Here is a 12,395-nt window from a genome sequence, read left to right on the forward strand (position 1 = left end):
GGTCATACGAAGGGGGCATATTGAGGTCACGCTGGGCTGGCATGTCAGGGGTCAGGCAAGGGACCCATTGGGTGTGCCCTGATGTCGGCGACCATGTCAGAGAGAGGGTGGAGGAAATGCCGCTGATGATAGGTGTGTAGATTCCCGATGTCTGTGGGGACGGAGGGGATCTCTTAGTGCACTGTGAGATTGGGGGGCCCTTGCGAAATGGCACCTGAGCACTTTGAAGCTGGCATGTTTAGTAAGTAGAACGTTTCAACATTGGCAAGAAATGGACAGGTAGTGAGCCAGGAGTATTCTTATACACTGTGACCCAGACTTTCATTCTGCAGCCACTTGTACAAAATAAACACAGAGACTTACCCATTGAACTCAATGTATTTGTAGATAAGTCCAGCAATTACCATGGCCACTATTGCATAGTACCAGGAGCAAATAAACATCAGGGACAGGCACAGGCTCATTCCCAGGAACGACATTGTCCTATTAAAATGGGAAAGTTTATCACAAGTGCAGAAATGTAATACCACAGACATGAACATATATTATTCATTAAAGTTTGTTATCTGTGATCAGGTTATCCACCATTTATTTTCTGTTATTAGTTACAGAATAGAATTTGCACAATTTTGCTGGTTACACTTCACTGGCTGAAAATGCATTTGGACATCTTGAATTGTGAGAAGGTTTTGGAGTGCAAATTCTTTCTTTGCTTATTTGTACTGCAGGGCGCAATTGTGCAACAGCAGAAGATCTGTGAATGGATAGAAAACATTGAGATCTTACTCTTCTGACGAGCATTCATTTTGCTGGCGGGGTGGGGCAAGCGGGCAGCAGCCTCCACAGGTTATCAATGGCAAAAGTATGCTGCTATTCTGTATGGGCAAGCAGAGGGCTTGTTTTATTTTGGACTGTGAAGATAGTGGATCTAATGACTGTGCCGCTGTAGCAGGTATTTCACTTTTCTGTTGTTGGCACTTTGTGGGCAGAGTTATCCAGGAAACTACTTCCTGAGGATGGTTTTAACACTGGTGCAGGTCATTTACACCACAGTGCTGCCTCTGATGATAATGTTGGGGCATTAGTGTCAACCTGTTGTCCAAAACCTTCAAACATTAACATTCTTTGGTTTTCTTCCGCTAAGTTCAACATTTTTGACTAAAAATCTATTTGAAAGGTTTACAGGAATGATAAAGGGCTACTTGGGACATCCTAACATCATCCTTATTGCCATTGACTTAATGTGCTGTAGCTGTTGGAGAGAGTTCAGAATATGTATGAAGAGGAACCGGGAAGGCGGGCTCATTAAGGCCGGAGCTCCATCAGTTATTTCCCTTTGCCTTCACTCAACTGTTCATCTAGAAGAAAAATATTAAAATGGCCTAGTGAAGTTGGCCATTAACAATCTGAATGAACTTCATGCATCAGCGACATTGCTCAGCTGAACAGATAACAGATTGCCTATAATAGAAAGTGACAGCCCAGTTGAGGTCTCATTGACCTGATGTGCAAGTTCTACTTTTTCTTCAAAATCATTTTTTTTGCAACATAAATCTATGCTAATAGTTGCACTTTAGATGGATGCATCGTAATGCATAGTTTTTAAAAATGGCTTTATCTGTCCTCTCATGTTATTATTGACTCCTTTCAGAGTCAATGATAACATAAGGACATAAGAACTAGGAGTAGGCCATCTGGCCCCTCGAGCCTGCTCCGCCATTCAATAAGATCATGGCTGATCTTTTCGTGGACTCAGCTCCACTTACCCGCCCGTTCACTATAACCCTTACTTCCTTTACTGTTCAAAAATTTATCTATCCTTGCCTTAAAAACATTCAATGAGGTAGCCTCAACTGCTTCACTGGGCAGGGAATTCCAGATTCACAACACTTTGTGTGAAGAAGTTCTTCCTCAACTCAGTCCTAAATCTGCTTCCCCTTATTTTGAGGCTATGCCCCCTGGCTCTAGTTTCACCCGCCAGTGGAAATAACTTCCCTGCTTCTATCTTATCTATTCCCTTCATAATCTTATATGTTTCTCCCCTCATTCTTCTGAATTCCAATGAGTATAGCCCCAGTCTACTCAGTCTCTCCTCATAAGCCAACCCTCTCAACTCCGGAATCAACCTACTGAATCTCCTCTGCACCCCCTCCTGTGCCAGTATATCATTTCTCAAGTAAGGAGACCAAAACTGTACACAGTACTCCAGGTGTGGCCTTACCAGCACCTTATACAGCTGCAACATAATCTTGCTGTTTTTAAACTCCATCCCTCCAGCAATGAAGGACAATATTCCATTTGCCTTCTTAATTATCTGCTGCACCTGCAAACCAACTCCTTGAGATTCCTGCACAGGTCCCTCTGCACAGCAGCATGCTGCAATTTTTTATTATTTAAATAATAGTCCATTTTGCTGTTATTCCTACCAAAATGGATGACCTCACATTTACCAACATTATACTCCAACTGCCAGACCCTCGCCCACTCACTTAGACTATGTATATCCCTTTGCAGACTTTCAGCGTCCTCTGCCCACTTTGCTCTTCCACCCATCTTAGTGTCATCTGTGAATTTTGACACACTACACTTGGTCCCCAACTCCAAATCACCTATGTTCAATGGATACAGGTGTCTTCCCTAGATGTCCATTTTTTAATAAATGTATCGAGACAATGTACATTAATGGATGATTTGAAGTCTGTCTAAACTCTACATCGACACTTTTTTTTCCCAGAAGGAGTTGTTGACTAACAATACAAAAGAAAGAAAGAGAAACCTACATTCATATAGCATACTTCACAGCCTCAGGATGTTCCAAAGCACTTTGCAGAAAATTGTGTACTTTTTGAAGTGTAGCTACTGTAAGAATGTAGGAAATATGACAGCCAATCTGCATATGGCAAGGTCACACAACAGCAATAAAAGGACCACAGGTACTTCTGTGATATTTGTTGAGTGATAAATATTGGCCACAGCACTGGTGATAACTCACCTGCTCTTCCTCAAAGTAGTGCAATGGGATATTTTCAATCCATCTGATAGGGCAGATGGGACCATGGTTTAATGTTTGATCTGAAGCACCTCTGAAGTACAATTCTTCTTCAGTACAGCACTAATGTTTCAGTCTAGTTTCAGAACTCCCTGACTCAGAAAGAAATGTTCTACCACCAGTCTATGGTTTATTACCATAATATAAAGTAGGTTTTTTCCTTCCTGAGCCCAGAGATGCTGGAGTGAATTGTAGTGCCTGCACTGACATCTTCACTAAGGCAAACATGTGACTGATGTGATCTGTGTATCTGTGCATTGAACCACTGAGACATAGCAGGGTACGAAGAGGAATAGGAATACATTGAATTGACTATCCACCCTGGACCTTGCACAAGAACAGAAACATTTGAATTAAGATATTGTACCAACAATGTGACATTAGCCCAGTTTATTGATGTTAGAAAGGAGAATAAATGTAGTAGCATTTGACGTTATTGTAAGTAAAATATGAATGTTTAATGTTAAACTTGTCACTTCACTTCTCTATATACGAATTGATTTCCATGGATAAGAAAAAAAGAATAACTTTTAAATTTTATCAGCTGATTAAAAACTTGTGAAGTCTTTGAATTATTTGTGTGTCTTAAAGGGTAAAATGTAAATGTGTAGGTATGTTTGTTGGGGAGAGGGGAGGATGAGAACCTGGGGTTAAATGATATCTGTATTTTGCTTCCAATTCGTGCTCATAGTCTATAACATCATCAGAACCTCTTGATGATGTACTGTCCCTTTAGTGCTGTATATCTGCTATCCTCAATGTATCACATTTCAAGATACCTGTTATGTTCTGCAGATAATATCTGTAACACACTGAAGTACTTGTTATCTATACAACTCACAGCAAGCAATGTTATTCTGCACGCAATATGCATTGCGGCATCTGCAATCATTTATGTAACGCACTCTGCTCTATTCAAGTGTGTTTTTAAAATGCTTTTGTCAGGATGACACAAAAATGACGAGGTCAGATATATAGTAGAGACCATTTCAGGAAAGTGTGAAATACCAGTGGTAATATTTGAATCTGGGTCTCCAGTTGGGGGTTCGGAGTAGTGTCTGTAGGGCACAGGCCAGATTCACAAACATGTAGCACATCAAGAAAAACCTGAGGATAAAAAAAACAGTCACTCATTCATTATGCACAACAAGTTTAATAATATAAAGGCTACATTACAACACAGGCCACAGAACTTAGTCTGAGGGGCACTAACATCTGAAATCTGGGCTTTAGAATGCCAGTTCTACCCAATATTCCACCCAATATATTAACCTATTTTTTTTCTCTTTCAGTTGCTTATCAATGCGCTCTGCATTCCAGCAACTTCTGGTATTTACTTTAGATTTCTCGCATTCACAGGTCATCCTTCCATCTCTGTCCAGAGAGCTTGTTTGAATTAATACATAATGCTCACCAAACTGAATAAATACAATGTGATATAATTGGGACTAGGCCTGTGAATATAGTGCAGAGTTAAATGTTGTCTTACAGAGCAAGAGAGGATCATAGTGAATAAAACACAGCTAAAAATTCAATAGCTCCCTTTTTTAGTGCGTGATTGTGATTTGCAAGTAGCCTTTGCCTGCTCCCAATGAGACAGACCGTGTGCAAGTTTTGTGCTGTTCCTATTTGCTTATTGTAGCCTATATCTGTGCATGACCCACACTTCTGACTGGGAGAATGCCCAACATGGGGATGAGCAGCATCTGTGGCTCACACTTGTTCAAACTGGCCTGTAATTCTAAGAAGGAAGCTGCTGCTGACTGACTGTAATGCAACTGGCTGCAAGTAGAAGCTAAACAAATGGAGCACCCGGGAAGGCAAAGGGCCCTGAAGTTCACAAATGTGGTGCTGGAGGTGGTCAGGAGGAAAGAGGCCATGTTCTTGTGGGCAGTGGAGGAGGTGGGTTGTAGGAGGTGGGCAGGACTCTGCTTGAAAAATCCTCAAAGTGAATGGGAACAGGTGGTGAGGTAAACTCCAAGCCCTGGACCACAAGCAATGCTGCAAGAAATTCAGCGACCTCAACCGATTGGCCAAAGTCAGTGAATGCATCTTCACATGACATGTCCTACCCAGCACAACACAATTGCCCATGCTGTTCAATGCATTCCAGACCCTATTGTTCATCCTGCAGCAGTCTCTAACAATCAGGACTTTAGAGCTAACATTCAGATGCTCCAGTTCATTTTTCACAGACCATGATGCAAGCCTCATTCTCACAACCTCCACAGACATGCAGCTATTCAGCTATGACAGGCATATCACGCAAACTTAAAGCAAAACAGTCACTAACATTTTTCCCTCTTTCTTGTAGGACAAGATTGCACACAACAGAAGCGAGGAGAGCAGAACTGGTGGAGGACATAGACATGCCTGTACCTCCACGCAGGAGATGTTTCTGCATCATGAGGCTGCCTATGGCAGAGTGTACTGTATTTGACACGGCTGAGAACATTGAGAATGATGGTTTGTTTCTGTCTTTTACCCCTTTGTAACTCCCACTTCTCCCTCATTCTGCCATTAAGACATTAAGTTTAAGCTCATTTGGTGTTACAATGGACCCCTTGCTTACCAACCAATCCTCATTCCTTTACTTAAATCCTTCCCTTCTGATCTTGCTTGCCTTAAGCTGTCAAGAACTGATGTTTCCCAAGCCAAAGCAGCTACAAGGGGAAGGATGAAAGTTACTGATGAAGAAACACTGTGATTTAACATATAATTTCCAATCGCCAGCTCAGATACTGCAGGGCACAGGATACAGAGGGAAAGATTGACTTGAAATCTGATCATGGTGAAACAGTGGGCATGAGAGGGCTGCAGCCCAGATACAGGGAAAAGATTGGCTGGAATTTTCCAGCCATTCCTACTGGTGGGATCTTCTGGTCCCACTGATGGTGAAACCCCTGATGTGGGCTCCTTGGCAGTGAGGGGTGCAAAAAACAGGAAACCCCGGTGACAGCGACGGAAGCAGAAAATCCTGCCGCTGGCCAATGGATGGTCACCTCTACTGCTGCAAAACATGCAATGGTGGAGTATGAAAAATCCCAATGTTTCAGCTCGGTAGAGGGACAAACTGCACATGAGTTCAGCTAGAGGAGACTCAGATGGGTACTTCAATGGGGAAGCCCATAAGAGAATGCTGATCTGTGCACACACTAAGATGCTTGATGCTCTGTCAGGTTTGCCAGAGAGGCTCTTGCACTTAGGAGTCTGGTTCCAATGTGGCGGATGGCATCATGCAGAGATTGTAGTCCATTGTTTTTACCATGGAAGTGGTGGCTTACTTTGTGACACCACTTCCGGACACAGCTGTAATGCAGCATCTTGTATCAAAATTTCAGATCCCACTGCAGTACTGGAAGAAGCCATCCAACATTTCAGTGCCACAGTGGAAGCTCAGACAGGAGTCATGAGATACATGCTGATTTCCATGCTGGCTTAGACGGCTGCCTTGGCTGTGGATGTCAATGTTTGAAGGGACATGCAGGCTCTCATGACACTCCAGCAATTAGTACTCCATCAGGTTACTAGGATTGTCTGTGACACAGTGGACTATGAATCTGCTGTCCTCTCTCAGGACCAGTGAGAAGTCTCACAACGCCAGGTTGAAGTCCAACAGGTTTATTCAACAGTCCAACAGGTTTATCCTATGCCCTGCAGTGATCACCTGATGAAGGAGCTGAGCTCCGAAAGCTCGTGCTACCAAATAAACCTGTTGGACTTTAACCTGATGTTGTGAGACTTCTTACTGTGCCAACCCAAGTCCAACACCGGTATCTCCACATCATGGCTTCTCTCAGAATGAAAGCATTCATACACTCACCACTGTCACAAACATGGTGGGGGAGATTGTCCAGTGCAGACTGACTAAAGTGATGCTCTGAAGGCTGCAAGCCGAAGGATAGATCCAAGAACTATGTATATACTGTCTCTACAAGACGCACTGCAGGAGTTCATCAATATTCCTTAGGCAACACCTTCCAAACCCATGACCACTACCATCTAGAAGAATAAGAGCAGCGGATATCTGGGAACAGCAGCATCTGGCATTCCTCCTCCAAGCCACTCACCAATGCATTGTGCCACCTTGGGCTGGGACAAGCTCAAATTCACAGTTCTTTGGCCTGTAAACTGTCAATAGCAAGCATGGAAATTTGTGAGATGCTTTCCCACAGAAGAGAAAGTTCTGAAGGGAATGGCATATAACTCAGTCTGAATCATTGTACAGTGGAATGTTCCAGCTCTGTCACATTGGGACACATCTGTGTAACAACCAGTGAAGTGTGTAAGGTTAGTTTTACAAATTTATCATTTCAGCATGGAACATGATTGGAATTGTTCCTGGAATAATGGAAACAAGAATCCGGTGGGGCCCACTGACCAATTCACCCAAGTTCCCAACTTGTGTGGAGTTTCATTCTAACAGAACAGGTTGGTGAAATCTACCCTCTATTTGCACATCAGTAATATTCCATAAGATGTACATACATAGACAGAATGGGTGCCACCTCATCCAACGAGGCAATGAGGATCCCGGTTTCGCAGATACACGCTGTCAGTAACAGGGCCCAGGTCGGTTCACCATTTGCTTTTCCATGACCAAACACCTGGTAAAAATGGAACAGTAAGACAATAGCAGCATCAGAGAAAGAAATTATGCACATTCACAACTGGAGACTACTTTAAAGATAGCCTAACATTCAAATATAGGTAAGGATTGTCGGGGAAATGGTGGCATAATGGTATTGTCACTGGACTCTTAATCCACAGACCCACGGTAATGCTCTGGGGACCTGGGTTCAAATCCTACCATGGCAGATGGTTAAATTTGAATTCAATAAATAAAAATCTGGAATTAAAAGTCCAGTGATGACCATGAAACCATTGTCTATTGTTGTAAAAACCCATCTGGTTCACTAATGTCCTTAGGGAAGGAAAGCGTTACCTGGTCTTGATTCTTAACTGCCCTCTGAAATGGAGGACAATTAGGGATGGGCAATAAATGCTGGCCCAGCCTGCGACACCCACATCCCATGAACAAATTTTTTTTTTCTGTTAAATGCACATGAGATTCATGAATTTAGATTAGGGCATTCTGCATAGGTTCCAGCGTGGACTCATGGTCCACGCTGGAACCAATTACATAGGTAGAAAAAGTGTCCAGGTCTTGTACACAGAGTGTGAGAAGCTAAGAACAAGATTAAAAGCCAGGATTTCAAAAGTAGTAATCTCAAGGTTACACCCAGTGCTAGTGAGTATCAAAACTGGGAGATAGCTCAGGTACATGTGTGTCTGGAGAACTGCTGTAGATGTGGTACATAAAGAGGGTTTCAGAGGCTTGGGATTGGGATTGGTTCTGGGTGCCTGGACAGGGTGCACCCAGGGTTGCACTTGAATAAAACCAAGGCCAATACTCCTGCTGAGACGTTAACTAGAATTGTTGGGGAAGGTTTAAATTAATTTGGCGAAGAGGAGAACTGGAGAGCAGAAATAAGGGATGCGATTCCCTCATCCAGATGTGCACGTTTTTGGGATGGGAGAATCGCATGTCGGCCATTTTGCGGGATTCGCGCATGCGCATCTCCCACAGCTGGAAAGTGGTGGGAAGGGAGGGATGTGAGTTAAATATTTTTAATTTTAAATGTGATTATTGGGCCCGGCACGGAGTTCTCTTGGCCTGATAGCATCTCCCACCCGCCAGGAGTATTTCCCGCTGCCACTCTGCACTGGGATTGGTGGGGCTGGAGGGGCAGCAGTGTGAGGTTCCCGGGCTGGCCAACGATCGAACTGGCCAGCAAACTGCGACCTGACAGATCGGGGCCACTGAGAGTTCCAGAACTGTCAGACTCCGGCGTGAATAGGCCCCGCCCCCCTGAACTTTTAATGATATTCGCGATTGTGACCCCTGCATTGGCCAGAGTGGGGAGATTCAGGTCTGAAGTTGAACTGAAAAACAGTCGTGACTTAGACCAGTTTTCTTGCTAATTCAGCACTTTTGCCCCCAAGATTAGAGGATAGCGAGATTAAGACAGTAGTAAAATTTAAAATATCCAATAATTACAGGGGCCAGATTGTATAAAATGAGTGATATCGAATTGGCTGTCTGTTTGACAATTCTCCCATTTTCAACAGAAATGAAACAAGTTGTCAATTCATTACCACCCACTTTACATAATTATATAAAGTAAAAATTAATCCTATTATGGATTAAATTTCACTTGTCTGACACAACGGGGGAGGATTCAGGTCTACCTACCTGGCAGAAGCCAGGTCTGTGAGCAGTTAGAATTGTCACAGTTACTTACCCACAGTCGAACTGTGGGAGCTGATTTTTAACTTGATCAATTAAGCAGGTGGCAAGGACAATCACCTAGTGCTGTTAAGATTCATTTTTACACATGCATGTTGGGTCCTGATGATGTTATCAGGAACTGGGTGTAATTTTAACTCAGCAGTGTGGGCAGGAAGATACGGTGCCTTTTCTATCAGGCCCAAAACTGCAGCAAAAGCAGAAGATGACTAGAAAGGCACGTCTTTAGAAATTTTTTTTACCCATAGAATAGAACTATAGAATCCCTACAGTGCAGAAGGAGGCCATGTGGCCCATTGAGTCTGCACCGACTCTCCGAAAGAGCATCTTACCGAGGCTCACCCTCTTGGCCTATCCCTGGGCATATACCAAGGCTAAACCACTCAACCGACATATCTTTGGACACTAAGGGGCAATTTACCAAGGCCAATCCACCTAACCTGCACATCTTTGGACTTTGGGACGAAATTGGAGCACCCGGAGGAAATCCATGCAGAAATGGGGAGAATGCGCAAACTCCACACAGGCAGACACCTAAGGCCAGAACCTGGGTCCCTGGCACTGTGATGCAGCAGTGCTCCATTGTGTCACTATGCTGCCCTTTGTGGACCATGAGGAGAAGATTAATCTACACCCATGGTCTCGAGCACTGGTGAGGCCACCTTCTCCAAACTTTTTTGCATCCCCGATATCAAATCACATTCTCCACAATTGCAATAGTACAAAAGAGTGTATTCTGCTGTTTTGCTAATCCGAGGAAGAAATCATTTGGTTCTTTAGAATATGGGAATTTGAGAATTCTGGTCTCAATGGTAACAGATGGCTTTTTCTGTGCAGGCAAGTGTCAGATTACATCACAGAAATCCACTGCATTACACAACAGTATGTATAAAATATGCCACAGAATGCTCAAGGCTTAGAGAGCAGAAGTTTAGCAACAGTTCAAGAGAGTCTGTCTCTTCAATTCAGAGATATGAAATTTTGATGAAGTGTAGCCAAAAAGAGAGTGAGACCACAATGGCAATTCAGCACCACATCAGTGTAAGAAAGCATGCGTAAAGGCTATAGCTGGTACCCTTGTCACATCCAATTACTGTTTTCTAAGACCACAGCGATCCCATTGCATATGCTCACTGATGTTATTATTTGTTCAGGGAGACACCATTTGGGGTCCTCTGTCATGTGGTACGTGACTGGATTTCTCTCCCTCTGGGATGCACATGTTGCAATATACATACCAAATTGTCTTTATTTAGTAACTCCTCATTTTACTCTGCACCTTTCCCATTTGCCTTAAGGCATGGAAGATAACACTGCTGCACTAAGTGATTTGCTGCTAGATGATGTTTTTTCAGCCTGTGATTCTCTCTATGGAGAGAAACCTGTCTCTGTATGTTATGAATAGCTAAATTGTAAGCATATATTTTATAATCAGATGAATTCACAAGCCCAAGTGTACTATTGCATGGAGAGAGTTAAAAGCAAAAAGGGAAGTAAACCCTGTTTTTTCTCTATCAGACCATGTATCACTGTTCTCACATTCAGGGACTGGTGTGGAGGGATTATAAGTGTTGGGTTGATCCCACTTCCTTGATAAGATATTGAATCACAAACAGAGCTTTTTAAGCTTTACTAGTGAAGGGCGTCACGGTGGCACAGTGGTTAGCACTGCTGCCTCACAGCGCCAGGGACCCAGGTTCAATTCTGGCCTCGGGTCACTACCTGTGTGGAGTTTGCACGTTCTCCTTGTGTCTACATGGGTTTCCTTCGGGAGCTCTGGTTTCCTCCCACAGTCCAAAGATGTGCAGGTTAGGTTGATTGGCCATGCTAAACTGACCCTGGTGTCAGGGGATTAACAGGGGAATATGTGGGGTTATGGGAATAGGACCTGGGTGGGATTGTGGTCGGTGCAGACTCGATGGGTCAAATGGCCTCCTTCTGCAGTGTAGGGATTCTATGGTACTGTCAATTGTCAACATAGTTAATACTGGATGCTGAATGTTTTTCACTGTTTTTCCAATTTATCTCATAATGGGGAGATAACCTGGTTTGCAAGCTTTGACCTGAATCACACATTTAATCCATCGCTGCTTTGCATTCTCTGACACTGTTGTCCTTTTTCTCTGATGAAAACAACTAAAGCAGCACAAACATACCCGTAGGAAAGGTACAATCCCATCGCGAGCGATGGCCTGCAGAAGACGAGGGGCACCTGTCAGACTCTGAAGACCAGCGCCACATGTGGAGAAGAATGAACCAATCACAATGACCCATGGAGATGGCCAGGACAACGTTCCAATCACAATATTCCCATTCACTGCCTCACCGAATCTAAAAACACAAACATTCCAGTTTACCAATCAACTTAACATGGCTTTAATCTTTTTGCAGTATTGACAGTAATATTCTTCACCCAGTAAGACATAATAATCGTCAAAAATCTCTCAATAAGATGGGCCAATTTGTGATTCTGGTTGAATGCAGAAGGCATAATTTTATTCTTATTTAAATATTCCAATAAACAGTCCAAACTGATTCACTTACCTGCCTTTCTCTTTACAGATGTTGGCAGACCTGACATTACCAGCAGTTTTCTGTTTTCATTTATTTTATTAGCTAACACCTTAGCAGCACACATTATTTAGTTAATTAAGTGGCTACGGTTTTTCAAGTCTGACAATGTCAGGCTGTCATTTGACTAACCTGTGGGACAGATCAACTTTGGCACCAGTCTGCAGGTGTAAGTGTGGCAGCCCTTGCAAGGTTAACGTGAGTGGTGTGCCATTGCCATGTCTGAATCTGATACCTGGGTTGCGGCTGAGTGATCTGTTCAGTCTAATTCTTCTCATTAATTTTTGCACTAGTTTAATACAAATGATTGTCTTGCTAGGCAAATCAGAAGGCAATTAATAGTAAACTCTGTTGGCATGCAACTGGTCACATATAAATCAGGCTGGGTAACTGTGGCATGTTTCCTTAAGGTCATACATGAACCAATTGGGGGTTTGGTGACAATCTGGCAGCTGTGTTCACTTT

At 43.2% G+C, this 12,395-nt stretch overlaps 1 protein-coding gene across 1 annotated transcript in view; it reads right to left on the minus strand.

Annotated features, from left to right (window-relative positions):
• Positions 1-12,395, minus strand: part of LOC144508242 (solute carrier family 12 member 5-like) — a 312,299-nt gene that overhangs the window by 53,237 nt on the left and 246,667 nt on the right. Inside the window, exons 12-15 of the mRNA XM_078236057.1 lie at positions 11,516-11,690; positions 7,538-7,656; positions 4,058-4,156; positions 364-483 (exon numbers count right to left, since the gene is read on the minus strand). Of these exons, the coding sequence (XP_078092183.1) occupies positions 364-483; positions 4,058-4,156; positions 7,538-7,656; positions 11,516-11,690 (513 nt within the window). The remainder of the gene's footprint in view (positions 1-363; positions 484-4,057; positions 4,157-7,537; positions 7,657-11,515; positions 11,691-12,395) is intronic.

Source organism: Mustelus asterias, chromosome 20, assembly GCF_964213995.1.
Source record: "Mustelus asterias chromosome 20, sMusAst1.hap1.1, whole genome shotgun sequence".
Taxonomy (NCBI): Eukaryota; Metazoa; Chordata; class Chondrichthyes; order Carcharhiniformes; family Triakidae; genus Mustelus; species Mustelus asterias.